This window comes from Anomaloglossus baeobatrachus, chromosome 9, assembly GCF_048569485.1.
Source record: "Anomaloglossus baeobatrachus isolate aAnoBae1 chromosome 9, aAnoBae1.hap1, whole genome shotgun sequence".
In the NCBI taxonomy this organism is placed as follows: domain Eukaryota; kingdom Metazoa; phylum Chordata; class Amphibia; order Anura; family Aromobatidae; genus Anomaloglossus; species Anomaloglossus baeobatrachus.
Genome location: NC_134361.1, coordinates 58,962,260 through 58,985,871, shown reverse-complemented (window position 1 = coordinate 58,985,871; position 23,612 = coordinate 58,962,260). Strand labels below are relative to the sequence as shown.

Below are 23,612 nucleotides of genomic sequence, written 5' to 3'. Positions count from 1 at the left end.
GCATCCTAAACGTGGCTATTGGACTTCTGTATAGTCCCAGTAGTGCAAAGATATTTGCAGCACCTCTGCCTGCATTGCACACTCAAACTGATAGTTACTAAGCCATTATACTAGCAAACACTGAGTGAACTTAGTGGCATCCTAAACGTGGCTGTTGGACTTCTGTATTGTCCCACTAGTGCAAAGATATTTGCAGCATGTCTGCCTGCATTGCACACTCAAACTCATTGTTACTAGGCCATTATACTAGCAAACACTGAGTGTACCTAGTGGCATCCTAAACGTGGCTATTGGACGTCTGTATAGTCCCAGTAGTGCACAGATATTTGCAGCACGTCTGCCTGCATTGCACACTCAAACTGATAGTTACTAAGCCATTATACTAGCAAATACTGAGTGAACTTAGTGGCATCCTAAACGTGGCTATTGGACTTCTGTATTGTCCCACTAGTGCAAAGATATTTGCAGCACGTCTGCCTGCATTGCACACTCAAACTGATAGTTACTAAGCCATTATACTAGCAAACACTGAGTGAACTTAGTGGCATCCTAAACGTGGCTGTTGGACTTCTGTATTGTCCCACTAGTGCAAAGATATTTGCAGCACCTCTGCCTGCATTGCACACTCCAACTCATTATAACTAAGCCATTATACTAGCAAACACTGAGTGAACCTAGTGGCATCCTAAACGTGGCTATTGGACTTCTGTATAGTCCCAGTAGTGCACAGATATTTGCAGCACGTCTGCCTGCATTGCACACTCAAACTGATAGTTACTAAGTCATTATACTAGCAATTTATGCTGCCAGTTTAAGGGCCGTAGTTGCATTGTCAGGAATATTTATTCTTTATTATTCTGCTGTTAATAAAGCTAGACCACCGCTGCAATCTACACCACCTCTCAATTTTTACTACCACATTTTCAGTGCACAATTTTGTTGCAATCAACATGAGTGGCAAAATGACAGATGTTGGTGGAAAGGGGAAGAGGCGTGCTGGAAAAGGAATAAAAGGGTTTGTCCGTGGGGAAGGTGGCAAAGCTCCATTATCATCTGCTGAAGATAGACCATCTACCAGCAAAAGTAAGATGTCTACTACTTACCGTGGACAATCCGATGTGCTCCCTTTTTTATGGACACGAACAACAGGAACAAAGGTAAATGATGGTCAAAAAAGGAAAATGCTTGAATGGATCTCAAGTGGTCCAACAAGTGCCCTCTCAGCCACTTCAAGTACCGCATCCAAAAAAAACAGTCCTCTGAGTTGTCATCCCAATCAAACTTGCTTTCTCCCAGCTCTGAAGTCTCCATCAGCCCTGCACAGTATGGTGGAACTGAGATGGCTGAGTCTGCAGAGCTGTTCAGTCACACTATAGCCTGGGAATCAGAGGTTTACTCCCAAGCTACAGTGAGTACAGACCAGGAAATGGTCTGCAGTGATGCCCAGAACCTTTGTGACTCTGATTCAGGCTGTGAGGACCAAGTTTCTGAGCATAATGTTGACCCTTTGTCACAAACTGTAACACCTGTGGTTATAGACAATGAGGAAGATGAGACGCAGATACCCGATTGGGAAGACAACTTAAATATTCGGTCAGAGCAAGAAGAGGCTCGGTCTGAGGGGGAGGGGAGTGCAAACACAACAATTGATGATGAAGTTCTAGATCCCACCTACTGTCAACCCCCAGTCAGGCACTCGAGGAGGTCAACTGAGGCGGTGGAGGAGGATGCAACCGACGACGAAGTTACCTTGCGCCTTCCTGGACAGAGTCGGAGCACTGGTAGCATGTCTACAACTGCATCCTCAGCCACCACTCTGCCTCTGAGCACTAGTCGGGGGGGCTCAGCAGGTCGCATGCCCTCTAAGCCTTGCCTAGCCTGGTCCTTTTTTGACATAGAAAAAGATCGCCCAAATTATGTGATGTGTAAAATTTGTCGTGAGTCTGTTAGTAGAGGTCAAAACCTCAGCAGTTTGACAACTTCTTCCATGAATCGTCACATGAATAAATATCATAGGTCCCGGTGGGAAGCTCACTGTGCTGCAATGCGGCCTAGCGGAGCGAACCATCCACGGCCTGCCCCTTCCAGTGCATCCGCGCGCTCTTCATCTTCTAGGACTGTGGGGACAGCTGTCACACCTGGTTTTCCACGCACAACTTCCACCACTGTAACCGCAACAGGCACTTTGCTTGGTAGGTCGTCAGTTGGTTTGGAAGGGGAAACAAGTGAGTGTGTACAGCTCTCTCAGACATCGATAGCACCAACGTTGGATGAAGGCAACATCATGTCTCCGCCTGCACTTTCCTCACAAACCTGCATTTTTCCAGGGACACCCTACTCAACACTGTCTACACACAGCAGCCAGATCTCTGTCCCTCAGATGTGGTCAAATAAAAGGCCATTTCCTGCGACCCATGACAAAGCTAAGAGGTTGACTCTATCCCTCTGTAAGCTCTTGGCTACCGAAATGCTGCCTTTCCGCCTAGTGGACACACAGGATTTTAGAGACCTTATGTCTGTCGCTGTGCCCCAGTACCAGATGCCTAGTCGCCACTACTTCTCTAAGAAAGGTGTGCCCGCGCTACACCAGCATGTCGCACACAACATCACCGCTTCCTTGAGAAACTCTGTGTGTGAACGGGTGCATTTCACCACCGATACTTGGACCAGTAAGCATGGACAGGGACGTTACATGTCGCTGACTGCGCACTGGGTAACTATGGTGATAGATGGTGAAGGGTCTGCTGCAGAAGTCTTGCCGTCCCCACGACTTGTGTGTCAATCCTCTGTCTGTCCAAGTTCCGCCACTGCTTCTGCCTCCTCCACCTCATCTGGGTCCTCCACCTCCGCCCCAAGCCTGCCTGGTCAGGCCACCAGCGTTCTCACTGCGCAGAAGGAATCACACACCCCTCATTACTATGCTGGCAGCAGAGCGCAATGGCATCAGGCGGTCTTTAGCTTGACATGTCTTGGGAATAAGAGTCACACAGCTGAGGAGTTGTGGTCAGCTCTGCGGTCAGAGTTTAATAAATGGTTGTCTCCACTCAACCTGCAGCCTGGTAAGGCCGTGTGCGACAATGCTGCAAACCTGGGTGCGGCCCTTCGCCTGGGCAAGGTGACACACGTGCCTTGTATGGCTCACGTGTTGAACCTTGTCGTCCAGCAATTCTTAACACACTATCCCGGCCTAGATGGCCTTCTGACCAGGGCACAAAAACTGTCTGCTCACTTCCGCCGTTCAACCGCCGCAGCTGAGCGACTTGCATCTCTCCAGAAGTCTTTCAGCCTGCCAGTTCATCGCCTGAAATGCGATGTGGCGACATGCTGGAATTCGACTCTCCACATGTTACAGCGACTGTGGCAGCACCGCCGAGCCCTGGTGCAATACGTCATGACGTATAGCCTGGGCCAACGAGATGCAGAGGTGGGGCAGATCACCCTGATGGAGTGGTCTCAGATCAAGGACATATGCACCCTTCTGCACAGTTTCGACATGGCGATGAATATGTTTAGCGCTGACAATGCCATTATCAGCATGACAATTCCAGTCATTTACATGCTGGAGCACACGCTAAACACTATTCGGAGTCAGGGGGTGGGACAACAGGAAGGGGAGGAACTACAGGAGGATTCATATGCGCAAGGGACAACAACATCACCAAGGTCCAGACGTTCATCATCACCAACGCAGCAGGCATGGGACCATGGGGGACAGGGATCAACAAGGGCGCATAGTAGCAGGCGAAATGTTGAGGAAGGTGCAGGAGAACATGAAGAAATGGAGGACGAACTGTCCATGGACATGGAAGACTCAGCAGATGAGGGAGACCTTGGTCAAATTTCAGTTGAAAGAGGTTGGGGGGAGATGTCAGAGGATGAAAGAACGGTTAGCACCTCTATGCCACAAACACAGCGTGGACTTGGTCCGCATGGCTGCGCAAGACACATGAGTGCCTTCTTGTTGCACTACCTCCAACATGACCCTCGTATTGTCAAGATTAGAAGTGATGATGACTACTGGATTGCCACACTATTAGATCCCCGGTACAAGTCCAAATTTTGTGACATAATTCCAGCCATAGAAAGGGACGCACGTATTCAGGAGTATCAGCAGAAGCTGTTACTCGATCTTAGCTCGGCTTTTCCACCAAACAACCGTGCAGGTGCAGGGAGTGATTCTCCCAGTTGTATGGGGAGATAAGGTATGCACACCAGTGACTATGGAAGGGGAATACATGTAATAGCATAAACTGCTGTGTGAATACTGACTTGAAAAATCCAATAGCTATATGCAAGAGTGAAAATGTGAAAAATGGAATCTGCATTACTGCCATGAACATATGAATCAAGAGAAATTTAGCTACTGAATTGATCAATGCAATAGAGCCCCAACACTACGCCAAAGTATTTTTCTACGTTGGGGTCCCTAGCTTATGTGTGTCCTCTCATGCAGTTAAAAAAACTTACCGTGTATGGGAAGCTGAGACCCAGGCTATTTATGCGTATGATATGGATTGTCAATAGGTGTGGTTGGGGAGGGTTCACAAACAAAAAACTACTAACAAATAAGGAATAACGTTTGGAACACCATTCTAAGTCCGAACTGGGTGCAAAAACCTAAAAAAACATCACTATGGGGAGATAAGGTATGCACACCAGTGACTATGTAAGGGGAATACATGGAATAGCAGAAACTGCTGTGTGAATACTGACTTGAAAAATCCAATAGCTATATGTAAGAGTGAAAATGTAAAAAAAATGCCACAAACACAGCGTGGACTTGGTCCGCATGGCTGCGCAAGACACATGAGTGCCTTCTTGTTGCACTACCTCCAACATGACCCTCGTATTGTCAAAATTAGAAGTGATGATGACTACTGGCTTGCCACACTATTAGATCCCCGTTACAAGTCCAAATTTTGTGACATAATTCCAGCCATAGAAAGGGACGCACGTATGCAGGAGTATCAGCAGAAGCTGTTACTCGATCTTAGCTCGGCTTTTCCACCAAACAACCGTGGTGCAGGGAGTGAATCTCCCAGTTGTAACTTGACAAACATGGGACGGTCTCGTCATCTTCAACAGTCTACCCGTACCGGTAGGACTGTATCTGGTGCTGGTAACAGCAATTTTATGGAATCTTTTCATAATTTTTTTAGACCCTCCTTTGCAAGGCCACCAGAGACAACAAGTCTGACACATAGTCAACGGCTGGAGAGGATGATACAGGAGTATCTCCAAATGAACATCGATGCCATGACTTTGCAAATGGAGCCTTGCTCCTTTTGGGCTTCAAATCTAGAAAAATGGCCAGAGCTCTCCAGTTACGCCTTGGAGATTTTGTTGTGTCCAGCTGCCAGCGTTGTCTCTGAACGTGTCTTCAGTGCTGCTGGGTGTGTGCTGACAGATAAGCGCACGCGTCTGTCCAGTGACAATGTGGACAGACTGACGTTCATCAAAATGAACAAGTCATGGATCCACCACTTGGAGTCACCTTGCGGTGTTTTACATGATTTTAGAAGGGCATGCCATGCCTATATCTGTGTCTCGTCCTCTTTTTCCTCGTATCGCTGTTTTGTTTTCACATGAGAATTTGTTCTTGTCACTTTCCCATGTGTTTGTGTTGTGTTGTGAGTTATTTGTCACCTTTTCGACACCTTTGAGGGTGTTTTCTAGGTGTTTTTATGTGTTTGTGATTGCCTGCCATTGTTTCCTATGCAGTTCGAGTTCGGTTCGTCGAACGTTCGACGAACCGAACTCGAACGGGAGCTCCGTTCGGCGAACCGACCTCGAGCCGAACCGCGACCGGTTCGCTCATCTCTAGTGTTGGAGCCCTTACTCAGGAACAAAACGGGGTTTCAGAGCAAACATACTTTAAAAAGCTAGATGGGGACAATGTTTGTCGGGTGACTAATTTGACTCTGATCCCCTGCCGGCTTCTTATCACACCACTCCAGTTAACTGGCATCAATAATGCAGCATGGTTCGGGTAGTATGAATCTATGACATTTACCCTTTAAAGGGGAATCTGTCACAGGTTTCTAATATCTCATCTGACAGCAACAAAATGTAGGCAAGGAGATTCTGAATCCAACGCTGTATCACATAGATTACTGGCTGCAGCTGTTGAATTTTAAGAATGAGTTGAGAATTGCGTTTTAACCATGTAGCTGAGCCCAGAGAGCTGTCCCTGCCTATATCAGGCTCTCAGTAGAGATTGTGTATTGACAGTGAGGTGTCAATCACAGCAGGGGCAGTGTTGGATTGCTGTGCACGTGCATTTCTAGTCCTGCAATGTTAATCACAGAGTAATAAAGCCATTAGTTTAAATGGAACTTGTCACCAGATTTGGCCCCTATAAGCTGCGGCCACCACCAGTGAGCTCTTATATATAGTATTTTAGAATGCTGTATATAATAATATATTTAATATTTATTCATTTATATAGCGTTATTAATTCCATAGCGCTTTACATAGATTGGCAACACTGTCTCCATTGGGGCTCACAATCTAAATTCCCTATCAGTATATAAGAGCCCAGGCCACTCTGTATAATGTAAAAAAAACACTTTTATTATACTCACCTAGTGGGCAGATCGGTCCGATGAGTGTTGCTGCTGTCGGTCCAGCGCCTCCTCCATCTTCTGCAATCTCCGTCCTCCTGCCCAGCCACGTGCATGACGCATCCAATGTCATTCACAGAGAAGGCTCCATTGTGCTCTTGCACACTTTGATCTGCCCTGCTGAGGGCAGAGCAGAGTACTTTAATGCGCAGGCGCATGAAAAGGTCAAAGATCACCCGCACATGTGCAGGAGCGCAATGGAGGCCTCACTGTGAGTGACACCGGTTGTGTCATGCATGGGGCTGGGCAGGAGGACAGAGGTTGCAGAAGATGGAGGAGGCGCTGGACCGGAGAGCAGCGACACCCATCGGAACCGGACCTGCCCTAGGTGAGTATGATAAAAGTGTTTTTTACGTTATAAAGAGCAGCCTGGGCTCTTATATACAGTATTCTAGAATGCCGTATATAAGAGCTCACTGGTTTTTGCTGCAGCTTATAGGGGCCAAATCTGGTGACAGGTTCCCTTTAAGTAAACAATTGCACACACAGATAAGAAAGGCATAATTGCTTTTTGCTTCTTAACCCTTACAGCATAGTGTCCTCAGCTTACATAGCAAAAACCTGCCGACAGATTCCCCTTATAGCTGAGAATGCAAGTACCTAATTTTAAGAATTCCACTCATTTAATTGATAGTAAAGTATACAACAGTTGAGTACTAAACCTAATGGTTTACCCTGTGATTCATTTCTGTAGGAAACTTTGCACAATAATTGAAACTAAGATTTAGGCGGGCTTTGCACGTTGCGACATCGCAAGCCAATGCTGCGATGTCGCACGCTATAGTCCCCGCCCCTGTCGCAGGTACGATATCTTGTGATGATAGCTGGCGTAGCGATAATTATCGCTATGCCAGCTTCACATGCACTCACCTGCCCTGCGACTGTCGCTCTGGCCGGCGACCCGCCTCCTTCCTAAGGGGGCGGGTCGTGTGGCGTCACAGCGACGTCACACGGCAGGCGGCCAATAGCGGCGGAGGGGCGGAGATGAGCAGGATGTAAACATCCCGCTCACCTCCTTCCTTCCATATAGCCGCTGGCGGCAGGTACGGAGATGTTCCTCGTTCCTGCGGCTTCACACAGAGCGATGTGTACTGCCGCATGAACGAGGAACTACATCGTACCTGTTGCGGCATCGGCATTATGGAAATGTCGGAGCCTGCACCGATGATACGATAACGACGCTTTTGCGCTCGTTCATCGTATCATCTAGGATTTACACACTACGACATCGCAAGTGACGCCGGATGTGCGTCACTTTCGATTTGACCCCACCGACATCGCACCTGCGATGTCGTAGTGTGCAAAGTCGCCCTTAGTGTTTTTGATGGTACTGTATCTGGTTCTAGTAACAATATTCTTTCTTAGCATCATAATAAACAACCTCATTTATTAAGGCGCAGGTCTTATTCTTTATAAAATCTAGTGCATAGCCATTAAAGATGTTATGTGTTGAAGGGCTTTTATTTGCCAGGGCAACACTTTAGCAATTCCTTGTACAAGTCTGGATCCACGTAAGGCGCCCATTGTTCTTAATAAAAGCTTTTTTACTTGATTTTGGTGTATGTTGAGAATACAACATGTGCATAAAAGTGCATTGTAGACACAAAAGGAAAAGACATTGTAGCATTTTACATTAGCACTTCTGATAGATCTGCAGAAAAATGAGTGGCCATATAAAATCCATCCTTGTCTTGTGAGTTTTGAAGCTTGAAAAGCAACTATTCAGTAATGAATGAATATACGAAAGTGGATTCAAATTGCATTTCGCTCACTCTCTCTTCTTTTCTCTTTTCTTGCAGAAGCGTTTGAAATGGTAATACGGCACGCCAGGAATTATACAAACACAATGTTTAAGACTCATTACCAAAATATCTCTTCTAAGACCTTCAAACTGGTCGGTGAATTATTCACAGACATTTCGCTCTACGTCTTGGGTTCAGACATTAATGTGAATGATATGGTGAACGAGTTCTTCGATGGTTTGTTCCCGGTAGTGTACGGCAATTACTTGAACCCTGGATTTAAAGAGTCGGTGGAAAGCGTAGAATGTCTTCGACTGGCCAGACAAGATGTCAATGCGTTTAGTCAGTATCCAAAAACAATCATGACGCAAGTATCCAAGTCCTTGCAGGCTTCACGAGTTTTTCTTCAGGCTCTAAACCTCGGCATTGAAGTAATTAATACTACTGACTACTTAAAGGTCAACAAGGACTGTGGTAGAGCCCTTCTGAAAATGTGGTACTGCTCCCACTGTCAAGGACATTTACTGGCCCGTCCGTGTGCCGGGTATTGTGGAACCGTTATGCGAGGTTGCCTGTCTAGCGTTGGGGAAATAGACTCTTACTGGAATGAATACATTGCATCAATTGAGAGACTTGCCAAAGAAATGCATGGGATTTATGACCTAGAACGAGTTCTACTAAATCTGTTTTCGCTCATCCACGAAGCTGTAGCACATGTTGAAAGGAATGGAGGAAAACTTTCCACAGCGGTAAGTCACGTTAATATTTCAAAAGCTTTTGGAAGCGTAATGTGAATAATGGCCTTAAACTCATAGTCAAAACTCAAAACTATAAAGTTGTATGTTTTTTTTTAAATGGCAGAAAGTTCCAAATGCCACAATGGTTTACAGTCTGTTTCGTCTCGTACTTTAGCATTGACTTACTTTGTAGTATTCTAACAATGCAATTTGAAGACCATTGCCTGAACATGAGAATTTACAAAAACAATGTAAAAACGTCCTAAATTGGTAGAGAAATAAAAACCACTGTGCCATTATGTAATTTTTAGGGATGATCGAATACCTCAAATATTCGGCTATGCCCATATTCAACGAATAGGTCAGTGCTATTCTATTATTTGCGAATATTCAATGCGCAATGTTAGTCTATGGGAAACCCAAATTGTTGCCGAATAGCAACTATTCAGGCTTCCCATAGACTTACATTGCGCATCGAATATTCGCATAGCGGCGAACTATTCTTCGGATATTCGCGAAACCGAATATTTGAGGTATTCGATCATCCCTAGTAATTTTGTTATAAAAATGTGATAAAGAAAATTTTTGCTACATATATATACACGATGCCTTGGAAAGTGGCCTTTCTTCCACACTACATGTGTCGGCACATGCCAAGTATTGTGTTTGAAAGGGATTTGCTGTCTGGCTCAGTGGCTAAGGGAATGTTCTTCTCTATCATATCTTATTGAGAGACAGAGATATTTAGTGGAAGATTTTTTCTGTGATGCGCCAAAAGGTCTAAAAAAGCACCAAAACAGCCACTTTAGGTGGTGCAGTTTACATGATTGTCTACTGATAATCCCAACAAAGTCATCACCGTTTTAAGGTATAGAAGCACAAGTGTTGGAACTTGAGACCTGTAGTAATATCTGGAAATCTGTGGAGCTTGCATCAGCACAGTCCTGTGTGTGTATATATATATATATATACATATATATATATATATATATATACAGTTGGTGAATCTTGGACCACTCTTCTTTTGCAAGCTATTATTATTTATTATTACTGGCGACTACATTGCCACCCAAAATCCTTTGGTAATCTTCAGATTTCATGATACCTCATACACAACCAAGGCACCCAGGGCCAGACACAGCAAAACAACCTCAAAACATCTTTGAACCTCCACCATATTTGACTGTAGGTACTGTGTTCTTTTCTTTGTAGGCCTCATTATGTTTTCAATAAACAGTAGAATGTTGTGCTGTATCAAAAAGCTCTATCTTCGGCATATCTGTCCACAATTTTTCGCGTATACACATACATTTTGGCAAACTGCAGTCTAGCTTTTTTTGTAGCTATTTTATGTCTCTTTGTCAGCAGTGGGGTCCTCCTGGGTCTCCTGCCATAACATTTCATTTCAGTCAAGTATAGATGAATAGCTCTCGCTGACACTGATGCACCCTGAGCTTGTAGGACAGCTTGAATTTCTCTGCCGTCCACGTCGAGGGAGGTTTGATACAGTGCTATGGGTTGTAAACTTCTTAAGTATATTGCACACAGTGGATAAAGAAACATTAAAATATCTGGAGATGAACTTGTAACCTTGAGATTGTTGATATTATTTGAGTCAACTTCTCCCCTTTTTCCTGGTTTCAGGTGTTATTTTCATATTGCCCACACCTGTTAATTGCCACAAGTGAATTTGAACGGGCATCACACATGCTTGAAACAAAGTTGTTTATCCACATAAAGGTGCCAACAATTTTGTCCTGCTCTTTTTTGGTGTTTTGTGTGAAATTATGTCCAATTTGTCTTTTTTTTTTCAGTGTTTTTTGTGTTGTTCCAATTCACACATAAGTGAAATAAACATGTGTTTGACTAAATGTGCAATTGCAATAATTTTCTGGAACAAATACTTCTTTTTCTGGAATAATTTGAAGGGTGCCAACACTCTCCGCCATGATTATATTTATTGAGAAAAATTGGTGACGTGTTCAATACTTATTTCACCTGCTGTATATGTTAACATCGGTATGCTAATATTGTGGAAAAAGTAGAAAGGGGGAAAACCCATTTAAAGAGTTAACTCTGAAGACATCCCTTTTTTGAGATGCTCTTCTCTGATAAATACAACCTGTCCTGGTGCAAAAGGCAAAGTAGTGACACGTCGTGCCCTGAGGACAGAAAGGAGCGCAGAGGAGACTCTCAGCATGGACGTATAAGAACAAGAGGTTCAGTTTGAAGTTTGATGAACACCTCTGACAGAAAGTTGACAAAGCTCATTATAGTCAGTGGAGACAGTCGGGCTGCGCTGGTTTGTGTCTAATGAATGTGTCCCCGGCTGCCGTCCATTGCTCTGCTCATGTAATGGAGTAGGACAATGGAAGGGATTAGTAGTATTGTGAAAACAGCATTAAACATTGTCCATCACTTTCTAACATTTTTTTACTCTAGGCATTGTGGGGAGAAATAATTATTTAATGGGTTTAGAGGCGCAGTTATTGGTGTGGCTCATGGGTGAGGTTCTAAATCCATACCGCCCTGTGCTTTCCGCACTGCATTATGTGTCCCTCTTGCTTTCCTTGTAGGTTGGGAGATATGAACTACTGGCCGCATTACCCAATATAGCCCGGGATCGTAACTAACTATTCTTAACTATAACAAAATAAAATGCGTTAACAAAAATATGTTTTGCACATAAAAGTCACAAACTGAACAAACAGAAATTGTATTATTAAAACTAAAACAGTAAACAATGCTGTGAGTTCATCAAGGTTGTAGTTTGTTTCTCTGAAAATCTCCCTGCACATTTGGTTAACTTTTGTCTGTTTCTGTGTGTGTGTATCTCTTTCTGTGTGTCTTTCTGTGTGTGTCTCTTTATGTGTGTGTTTCTTTCTGTGTATGTATCTTTCGGTGTGTGCTTTTCTGTGTTTGTCTCTTTCTATGTATGTGTCTCTTTCTGTGTGTATGTTTGTCTCTTTGTGTGTGTCTATCTGTGTGTCTAGCTGTGTATGTCTCTATCTATATGTGTGTGTGTGTGTGTCTCTTTCTGTGTGTGTCTGTGTCTCTGTGTGCGTGTCTCTTTCTGTGTGCGTCTCTTTCTGCGTATGTGTCTCTTTCTGTGTGCCTGTCTCTTTCTGTGAATGTGTCTCTTTCTGTGAATGTGTCTCTTTCTGTGTGCGTGTCTCTTCCTGTGTATGTGTCTCTTTTTGTGTGCGTGTCTCTTTCTGTGTGCGTGTCTCTTTCTGTGTGCGTGTCTCTTTCTGTGTGCGTGTCTCTTTCTGTGTGCGTGTCTCTTTCTGTGAATGTGTCTCTTTCTGTGTATGTGTCTCTCTTTCTGTGTGCCTCTTTCTGTGTATGTCTATTTCTGTGTGTCTCTTTCTGTGTTTGTCTTTTTCTGTGTGTGTGTGGGGGTCTCTCTGTGTGTCTCTCTCTCTGTTCATAATAGGAGTCTATAATAACAGATCCATTCCCAGCTTCATTGACCTCCATTGTAAGCAGGTTTTTTGGTGAATAACTGCAAAGTGCGGGGTTAAAGTTTCCCCTCAAAACATAGTCTATGACATTCCCTGAGTCAAATGAGGTGTCTATGCAAAATTTTGTGATTTGTGAATGGGACGGTGCAGATTCCTTTAGTGGACATACACACACACACACACACACATATACACACACCACACACACACACACACACACACACACACACACACACACACACACACACATACATACACATACATACATACATACACTCACTGGGAGGAGTACTCCAAACAAATGTTTTCCCATGGGCTGCTACAGTCATGTTTTTTTTAATTTAATTTAGTATTGGTTTGTGTAATATTGCAGAATATTGTTGCTTAAGAACAGGTAAAGAATGGCCAAAGAATGGAAGAATGGCCAGTATGATGAGTACAGGGAGCATGAGTTCAGCACAGCAGAGTATGGCAGTCTCGTCTACAGTAAAACTAAATATATTCCACTTTTGAGATTATAAGGTTTTAGTTTTAATTCCATGGTGAAGTGTATTTACCAGTGAACAAAGACTCCAGCAATCTCACTTATCTGCCCACTTATCATGCGAGCACTTATAATCCCTCTCCAATAACAGCTGCATTTGAATAGAGGAAGGAAAAATTGCGGAAAGTCAAAACTGAACCTCATTGATGTGGTGTCCTGCTGCAGGACGTGCCATGGTTTTTTCAAGGGTTGACATTACAAAAAGAATTCTATCTATCTTTACATGATCTAAACTTGTAACATACAAACTGCATTTCTAATTACATTTCTTTTAGACCTGATGAGATTGGTGGACTTACAATGACTTTTCTGTGTAAAGGGGGCTTTACACGCAGCTGAAAGCACCCGCCCCTGTCGTTTGTGCGTGACGGGCAAATCGCTGCCCGTGGTGCACAATATCGCTAGTACACGTCACACATACTTACCTGCCTAGCGACGTCGCTGTGGCCGGCGAACAGCCTCCTTTCTAAGGGGGCGGTTCGTTCGGCGTCACAGCGACATCACACGGCAGCCGTCCAATAGAAGCGGAGGGGTGGAGAGCAGTCGAAAGAAAGTGACGCCCACCTCGTTGCCGGAGGACGCAGGCTCGGTGTTGTTCGTCGTTCCTGAGGTGTCACACGTAGCGATGTGTGCTGCCGCAGGAACGACAAACAACCTGCATCTTGCACCATCAACGATATTTGGGATTAGAATGACGTGTCAACGATCAACGATAAGGTGAGTATTTTTGATCGTTAGCTGTCGTTTGTACGCGTCACACGCAACGCCGCCGCTAATGAGGCCAGATGTGCGTCACGAGTTCCGTGACCCCAACGACATCTCGTTAGCGATGTTGTTACGTGTAATGTGGCCTTAAGTACTTTACTAAGGCTGTATAAGATGAACATTTTATGAATCCATCTAAAGAGTCAGATAGCTCATAAGTCCAAGTGTATTCAGTGTCCATCTATCCAGCCTGACTGACAGCTGCAGCTTGTACTGCCAGTGTGAGATCTAAGCAGCACCAGGGAGGAGGGGCACTGAGGAGCTGTAAATCATGGTTAGGAGGGCAGAGATTAGGTGTAAAGTTTAATAGAACAGCAGTCCCATTTGTGAAGATGTAATTTACCCTCTCACTGTATATGCTGTGATAATATGTCATGATATGCATATTTCCCTGGTTGTATTAGTTGTAATTCAAGTATTTCCTTGGGGGAGCTACTGATCTCAATGTGTCTCTCTCATACAATTGTAGTCTTGGCATCTAATGTGATTATGTAAATAGCCTGTCCTCTTCTTTCCAGAGTTGTGTATCTAATCTGTAATTGCATTGGCCAGTGAAGGAATAGTCATTGTTCTGCACAGCAGGGGATCCCTTCATCTACTGTGGCTGGCAGACATATCGGAGCCCTGTGATGGACCAAACCATTGATGATAGGATGTGTGACCCCCACCCCCTGAACATGGTGGGCTGGTCAAGGAGCACAGACAATGCATTTCCCTTTTTGTAACTTCAGAGTGAGCTGAAACTTGAAGGGAGCAGGAGCTCCAGCCTGTGTGGCTGTGGACACGGACGGAGCTAGGCCTGTGTGGCAGCCCGTGGGATTGTGTGGAACTCTTTGGACTACTGTAAGGACGATTGCTTTGTAATCCGGTCCGAGGATTGTCGGGAAGGGCCCCCGAATCTGTTTTACGTGGACTTATCGTGTGCTGTTCCAGTGTTCTTGTGAATAAACCTGTTGGATCGTTCCTCGGCCTGTTGTCTCTCCTTGCTCTGCTGTACACCCCGTCACAAACTGGTTGGCAGCGCTGGGATCAGAGCAGAAGGAATGGAGGACAATGGCTCAACATCAGGAACCAGCACTGCAGAGTACAAGACCTGGACTTTGGGGAGCCTGCAATCAAAGGCCCGTGAAGTAGGAGTTCGTTTCAAAGGACTCTCCAAGGAGCAGCTGATTGAGGCGCTAGAAGGAGTCTGCTCGCAAAATGACGTGCAGGAAGGATCCTCACAGCAAAGGGAGGAAAGACGGGAGCTGGAGGTAAATACCCAAAAAAGTCAATGGATTGTGTGGTACAAGGAAAAGATGGCACTGCTTGGAGATGAGGCCACCATAGAAGATAAGAGGGAGGCCATGCGTGGAGCTGAAGAGAAGGAGCGCAGGATGGAGGAGATGGCATTGCTGGATAAGCAGCTCGCTGTGGAAGCCGCGAGAGGTTCCAGACAGACTGTAACCCCAGCACCCATCATGAGGGAACTTCCCAGGGTGTCCCGCAAAGACTTCAAGCAGTTTAATGAGGCTGCTGGTGACATTGAGGGCTTCTTCCAGGACTTTGAGCATCAGTGTCGATTAATGGAAGTCCCAGAAAGGGAGCGCGCCCGGCATCTGGTTGGGCTCCTAGAGGGGGGAGCTGCTGAAGCCTATAGAGCTATGGACCCTCGGTGGAACTGTGAGTATGCGGAGATTAAACAGACTATTCTAAAACATTATGCTGTGACCCCAGACACTTACAGGACTCAGTTCCGTGCTTTAGCCTGTGATGGGGAAGTGTCTTTTAAGATATATGCTCATAGACTCAAACAAATATGTAATCGCTGGCTGGAGGCAGAGGAGGCCTTATCTTGGGAGACCTTCCTGCAGGTCATCCTAAAAGAACAATTCTTTGCCCAGTGCCCCGCTGAGATCCGGGAATGGGTGCGTGAGAGAAAACCAGCGACAGTGGAGGAATCTGCTGCTCTCGCTGATGAGGCTCTCACCATCAAGCCTCAGTGGAGGATTCTGTTGGAGGATGGAGAGACGCCTAACAGCTCCACAACACCGGATGCCCCCAGTTATTCTGTCCCCATTGTTCCCCGTTCCTCTAAGCCACCACATGTTGATACCCGTGTTAATGTGCCTCCAGTTGCTTCTACTGCACTTTCTGGAATACGCCGGGGAGAGGAAGTAACAGAGCGCAGGTGTTATGTTTGTAGGCATCCCGGGCATTTGCAGGCCTCATGCCCAGCCAGGCCATGGAGGAATCATCCTCAAACCCCTACAGCACCTTCAGGTGGGAGCCGGCCTCCAAGTTCCCCTACCCCTTACCCAAGAGGACGCCTTGGATGGAGGGAGACCCAGCTCAGATGCTATCAATGTGGACAGCCAGGGCATCGGCAAGTCTCCTGCCCAGCTGTTCAAATGAGGACTGATCCTGCACCCAATCGGATTGTTAATTATTTACAGCCCAGTGCCATGGAGGAAGATGTGGCACCGTTATGTGAGGACTGGCCTAGTGACTCAGCCCCCCATGTTGCACCACCAGGAGTTTACGGGGTGCGACCCGCAGTTATGACGACTTCTGCTCATCGAGGTAAGCACTTGCAGGAGGTTGTGCTGGATGGACAGAGACTTGTTGGATTTTGTGACTCGGGTGCTTTCCTCACACTGGCTGATCCCCGAGTGGTTCGGCCTGAGGCAATCCATAGAGGACCTGGGATTGTTATTGAACTGGCTGGTGGACAATGGAGGACTATTCCCACAGCCACTGTGGATCTGAACTTTGGTTTTGGGGTCAAGCGATGTGTGGTTGGGGTGATGGGTGGTCTGCCTGCAGCTGTTCTCCTGGGCAATGATGTGGGAGAGCTACGATGCCAATTCGTGGCTGCATGAAGCCACATGTAAGTAACGCTCTGCCTGTGTGTACTTAACCAGTGACCTGTAGAGGTCCCTAGTACGTACACAAGTTGGGAGGGGGAGGGATTGTGAAGATGTAATTTACCCTCTCACTGTATATGCTGTGATACTATGTCATGATATGCATATTTCCCTGGTTGTATTAGTTGTAATTCATGTATTTCCTTGGGGGAGCTACTGATCTCAATGTGTCTCTCTCATACAATTGTAGTCTTGGCATCTAATGTGATTATGTAAATAGCCTGTCCTCTTCTTTCCAGAGTTGTGTATCTAATCTGTAATTGCATTGGCCAGTGAAGGAATAGTCATTGTTCTGCACAGCAGGGGATCCCTTCATCTACTGTGGCTGGCAGACATATCGGAGCCCTGTGATGGACCAAACCATTGATGATAGGATGTGTGACCCCCACCCCCTGAACATGGTGGGCTGGTCAAGGAGCACAGACAATGCATTTCCCTTTTTGTAACTTCAGAGTGAGCTGAAACTTGAAGGGAGCAGGAGCTCCAGCCTGTGTGGCTGTGGACACGGACGGAGCTAGGCCTGTGTGGCGGCCCGTGGGATTGTGTGGAACTCTTTGGACTACTGTAAGGACGATTGCTTTGTAATCCGGTCCGAGGATTGTCGGGAAGGGCCCCCGAATCTGTTTTACGTGGACTTATCGTGTGCTGTTCCAGTGTTCTTGTGAATAAACCTGTTGGATCGTTCCTCGGCCTGTTGTCTCTCCTTGCTCTGCTGTACACCCCGTCACAAACTGGTTGGCAGCGCTGGGATCAGAGCAGAAGGAATGGAGGACAATGGCTCAACATCAGGAACCAGCACTGCAGAGTACAAGACCTGGACTTTGGGGAGCCTGCAATCAAAGGCCCGTGAAGTAGGAGTTCGTTTCAAAGGACTCTCCAAGGAGCAGCTGATTGAGGCGCTAGAAGGAGTCTGCTCGCAAAATGACGTGCAGGAAGGATCCTCACAGCAAAGGGAGGAAAGACGGGAGCTGGAGGTAAATACCCAAAAAAGTCAATGGATTGTGTGGTACAAGGAAAAGATGGCACTGCTTGGAGATGAGGCCACCATAGAAGATAAGAGGGAGGCCATGCGTGGAGCTGAAGAGAAGGAGCGCAGGATGGAGGAGATGGCATTGCTGGATAAGCAGCTCGCTGTGGAAGCCGCGAGAGGTTCCAGACAGACTGTAACCCCAGCACCCATCATGAGGGAACTTCCCAGGGTGTCCCGCAAAGACTTCAAGCAGTTTAATGAGGCTGCTGGTGACATTGAGGGCTTCTTCCAGGACTTTGAGCATCAGTGTCGATTAATGGAAGTCCCAGAAAGGGAGCGCGCCCGGCATCTGGTTGGGCTCCTAGAGGGGGGAGCTGCTGAAGCCTATAGAGCTATGGACCCTCGGTGGAACTGTGAGTATGCGGAGATTAAACAGACTATTCTAAAACATTATGCTGTGACCCCAGACACTTACAGGACTCAGTTCCGTGCTTTAGCCTGTGATGGGGAAGTGTCTTTTAAGATATATGCTCATAGACTCAAACAAATATGTAATCGCTGGCTGGAGGCAGAGGAGGCCTTATCTTGGGAGACCTTCCTGCAGGTCATCCTAAAAGAACAATTCTTTGCCCAGTGCCCCGCTGAGATCCGGGAATGGGTGCGTGAGAGAAAACCAGCGACAGTGGAGGAATCTGCTGCTCTCGCTGATGAGGCTCTCACCATCAAGCCTCAGTGGAGGATTCTGTTGGAGGATGGAGAGACGCCTAACAGCTCCACAACACCGGATGCCCCCAGTTATTCTGTCCCCATTGTTCCCCGTTCCTCTAAGCCACCACATGTTGATACCCGTGTTAATGTGCCTCCAGTTGCTTCTACTGCACTTTCTGGAATACGCCGGGGAGAGGAAGTAACAGAGCGCAGGTGTTATGTTTGTAGGCATCCCGGGCATTTGCAGGCCTCATGCCCAGCCAGGCCATGGAGGAATCATCCTCAAACCCCTACAGCACCTTCAGGTGGGAGCCGGCCTCCAAGTTCCCCTACCCCTTACCCAAGAGGACGCCTTGGATGGAGGGAGACCCAGCTCAGATGCTATCAATGTGGACAGCCAGGGCATCGGCAAGTCTCCTGCCCAGCTGTTCAAATGAGGACTGATCCTGCACCCAATCGGATTGTTAATTATTTACAGCCCAGTGCCATGGAGGAAGATGTGGCACCGTTATGTGAGGACTGGCCTAGTGACTCAGCCCCCCATGTTGCACCACCAGGAGTTTACGGGGTGCGACCCGCAGTTATGACGACTTCTGCTCATCGAGGTAAGCACTTGCAGGAGGTTGTGCTGGATGGACAGAGACTTGTTGGATTTTGTGACTCGGGTGCTTTCCTCACACTGGCTGATCCCCGAGTGGTTCGGCCTGAGGCAATCCATAGAGGACCTGGGATTGTTATTGAACTGGCTGGTGGACAATGGAGGACTATTCCCACAGCCACTGTGGATCTGAACTTTGGTTTTGGGGTCAAGCGATGTGTGGTTGGGGTGATGGGTGGTCTGCCTGCAGCTGTTCTCCTGGGCAATGATGTGGGAGAGCTACGATGCCAATTCGTGGCTGCATGAAGCCACATGTAAGTAACGCTCTGCCTGTGTGTACTTAACCAGTGACCTGTAGAGGTCCCTAGTACGTACACAAGTTGGGAGGGGGAGGGATTGTGAAGATGTAATTTACCCTCTCACTGTATATGCTGTGATACTATGTCATGATATGCATATTTCCCTGGTTGTATTAGTTGTAATTCATGTATTTCCTTGGGGGAGCTACTGATCTCAATGTGTCTCTCTCATACAATTGTAGTCTTGGCATCTAATGTGATTATGTAAATAGCCTGTCCTCTTCTTTCCAGAGTTGTGTATCTAATCTGTAATTGCATTGGCCAGTGAAGGAATAGTCATTGTTCTGCACAGCAGGGGATCCCTTCATCTACTGTGGCTGGCAGACATATCGGAGCCCTGTGATGGACCAAACCATTGATGATAGGATGTGTGACCCCCACCCCCTGAACATGGTGGGCTGGTCAAGGAGCACAGACAATGCATTTCCCTTTTTGTAACTTCAGAGTGAGCTGAAACTTGAAGGGAGCAGGAGCTCCAGCCTGTGTGGCTGTGGACACGGACGGAGCTAGGCCTGTGTGGCGGCCCGTGGGATTGTGTGGAACTCTTTGGACTACTGTAAGGACGATTGCTTTGTAATCCGGTCCGAGGATTGTCGGGAAGGGCCCCCGAATCTGTTTTACGTGGACTTATCGTGTGCTGTTCCAGTGTTCTTGTGAATAAACCTGTTGGATCGTTCCTCGGCCTGTTGTCTCTCCTTGCTCTGCTGTACACCCCGTCACACCATTATGTCTAAGAAGTCGATTTAATAATATACATAGTTTGTATTATAAAATCTGGTGAAAGATTTGCATTAATTATGTGAGTTCTTTTTTGTCCATAGTTAAATGACTGATTTCTGCCTGATCCGCTTTTTTAACGTTGGGGGTCTATGGAGAATGGATCTGTTACGTGATCCATTTTTCTTATAGGATCTATTTCAAATGGACGATAAATATAAATTCGTTAACGAATTCGTTCTCCATAGACTCCAATGTAAAAAAAAAAATGGATCCGGCAGAAATCAGCTATTTAATAAAGGACAAAAAAGTTGTGTTTGCAGATTTTTTTTTTGCCAGCGGATCTCTGCTGGATCCATTCTAATGGATGATTACAGGACATAAGAACTCAGCCTGTGTGATTTGTTGTGATCTGTACTGCCTCACTTCTTGGTATTTTTCCTTCTTTAGGCCCCCTTCACACGTCTGCGTCTCCGGTATGTGTTTGGTCTGTGCCGGAGACACAGGCACATGTAGACCCATTAAAATCAATGGATCTGCGCTCACGTCCGTGTTTTGCCATGAACTGTGTGTCCGTGTGTAGCATATGTGTGTTCCACACGTAGACATGTCCATTTTTCTCCGGCATCACGGGTGTCACATGGACCGCAAGGATGTGATCCGTGTGACACGCACCGGAGAAAACACACATGCCTGTGAAATAAAAAGAATTTCTATACTCACCTTATCCAGCGCTGCTGTCTCTGCCGCTGCTGTCACTCGCTTCCGACCACCGCTCATTATGCTCATGAATATTCATTCCACTGCGGGCCAGAAGCAGCAGCAGCTGGGAGTTGGCAGGACCGGTGACCGCAGATCAGCACCACGGACAGCAATGCCAGGGACAGGTGAGCAGAAAGTTCCCGTTCCCCGTGTATTATCACGGATAGCACACGGAGAACACGCGTGTGCCATAAACACGGCACACGGAGGACAATATGCACCTATGACACGTCCGTGTAAAATGTGCGTGATTTTCACGGACGTGTGAAAGAGGCCTTAGGCTGAGCTCACATGTCCAGTAGTCATCTGTTAGAATGGATTCATTCCCAAAAAAGTTTTGAAAAAAAGAGATTTGTGCAAGATCCGTTTTTTTAAAATGGGAGTCTTTGGAAAATGCATCCACCATTACCTGATTGTTATTTATCTTTCATTTGAAGGATCTAGTAAGCAAAAAATTAATCCTTTACAACGGCAAGGAAAAAAAAACGGATGGCTAAATAGCGATCAGTTATCGGATCCGTTTTCCATAAACTCCAATGTTAAAATAATGAATCCTGGAGAAATCAATATTTTCAAAACAGACAAAAAAGTTGTGTTTCCACAACCCTTTTGCCAATGGATCTGTTCTAATGGATCATTACTCGACATGTGAACGTAGCCTAATTCTCATGTTCTCCGTTTTTTTTTTTTTCAAAATTCCATCTACCACTTATTTTATGGATACTTGCAACTCTTTCTTCTCTACTCGGTTCACAATACAGTGGAACCTTGGATTAAGAGTATAATTGGTTCCGGGAGTGTCTTAAACCAAGTTACTCTTATATCAAAGCAAATTTTCCCATAGGAAATAACTGAAACACAGACAATTCGTTCCACAACCCAAAAATATTTCCTGTATTTGTGTAAACTTATTAGAGTAATACAAAATAATGTTCTGTATTCATATAAAATTATTACAGTCACTAATACAAAATACTGTACAGTAAAAAACATAAAACAAATTAAACTGCACTTTAGCTTCCAATAGAATTGTTGGTGTATGAGAGATTCAGTATAAGCAATGTGCTGTACTGGTTAGCAGAAAGAAAGTACAATTCTGTATCCACAAATGCAAATTGCTAGACATGCTATATAGTATATACTGTACAATGGTATACTGTATACAGTACATATGTACAGAAAGGTACCTCTAGAGCGGGTCAGAATGTGATGAAAAGGCGGAACCGGAAGTGTGCACGGTGAGTATTTGCTCTTATTGCAAAACATTGCTCTTAAACCAAGTTACACATTTGTAAAAAGCTTTACTTGTCTCGCAAAACGCTCTCAAACCAAGTTACTCTTAATCCAAGGTTCAACTGTATTTACAATTCTTCTCTGAATATCTACCTTTCACGTAGCAGACTCCTAATCTGAGATGCAATTCTAATACTTATTTTCTTGTCTTTGTGCAGCAAGTTCTGGTTCTGCAAGTTTTTCCTATTTTCATATAATATTTAATGTCATTCAATGCGCTGGCCACCTTCATCACTCACTAGAGATAATACCAGCAGAGCCGGGCATTGCGAAGCACTTAGACATAACTGAGAGCACAATCACAGGCTGTCAGAAGGGCTAGATCAGAATGTGCCGCCTTGAAATCAAGTTCCTACTCTGTGCATTGAATGGCAGTGCCCTTAGCTAAGTTGGTTCTGCCCAGCCGCCACCCCGTGCCCTTTGTTAAGTTCATAGAGTGAAAGAATGAATATCAATGAGCCTAAGTACACCGAATGGGAAACACACTCTGTCGGACTACACTACTCAAACAGCAGCTTCAACAAAATAATATTAAAGATACGTAACTCCATCTATCTATCTATCTATCTATCTATCTATCCATTATCTTTCTATCTACAGTCATATAAGAAAGTTTGGGCACCCCTATTAATGTTAACCTTTTTTCTTTATAACAAATTGGGTTTTTGCAACAGCTATTTCAGTTTCAAATATCTAATAACTGATGGACTGAGTAATATTTCTGGATTGAAATGAGGTTTATTGTACTAACAGAAAATGTGCAATCCGCATTTATACAAAATTTGACCGGTGCAAAAGTATGGGCACCCGTATCAATTTCTTGATTTGAACACTCCTAACTACTTTTTACTGACTTACTAAAGCACTAAATTGGTTTTGTAACCTCATTGAGCTTTGAACTTCATAGGCAGGTGTATCCAATCATGAGAAAAGGTATTTAAGGTGGCCACTTGCAAGTTGTTCTCCTATTTGAATCTTCTATGAAGAGTGGCATCATGGGCTCCTCAAAACAACTCTCAAATGATCTGAAAACAAAGATTATTCAACATAGTTGTTCAGGGGAAGGATACAAAAAGTTGTCTCAGCGATTTAAACTGTCAGTTTCCACTGTGAGGAACATAGTAAGGAAATGGAAGAACACAGGTACAGTTCTTGTTAAGCCCAGAAGTGGCAGGCCAAGAAAAATATCAGAAAGGCAGAGAAGAAGAATGGTGAGAACAGTCAAGGACAATCCACAGACCACCTCCAAAGACCTGCAGCATCATTTTGCTGCAGATGGTGTCAATGTGCATCGGTCAACAATACAGCGCACGTTGCACAAGGAGAAGCTGTATGGGAGAGTGATGCAAAAGAAGCCGTTTCTGCAAGCACGCCACAAACAGTCGCCTGAGATATGCAAAAGCATATTTGGACAAGCCAGTTAC

General features: G+C 45.4%; 1 protein-coding gene across 1 annotated transcript in view; it reads left to right on the top strand.

The window, feature by feature from the left end:
* The window catches only part of GPC3 (glypican 3), a 669,985-nt gene that overhangs the window by 262,371 nt on the left and 384,002 nt on the right, over positions 1–23,612 (top strand). Inside the window, exon 3 of the mRNA XM_075323731.1 lies at positions 8,423–9,114. Within this exon, the coding sequence (XP_075179846.1) occupies positions 8,423–9,114 (692 nt within the window). The remainder of the gene's footprint in view (positions 1–8,422; positions 9,115–23,612) is intronic.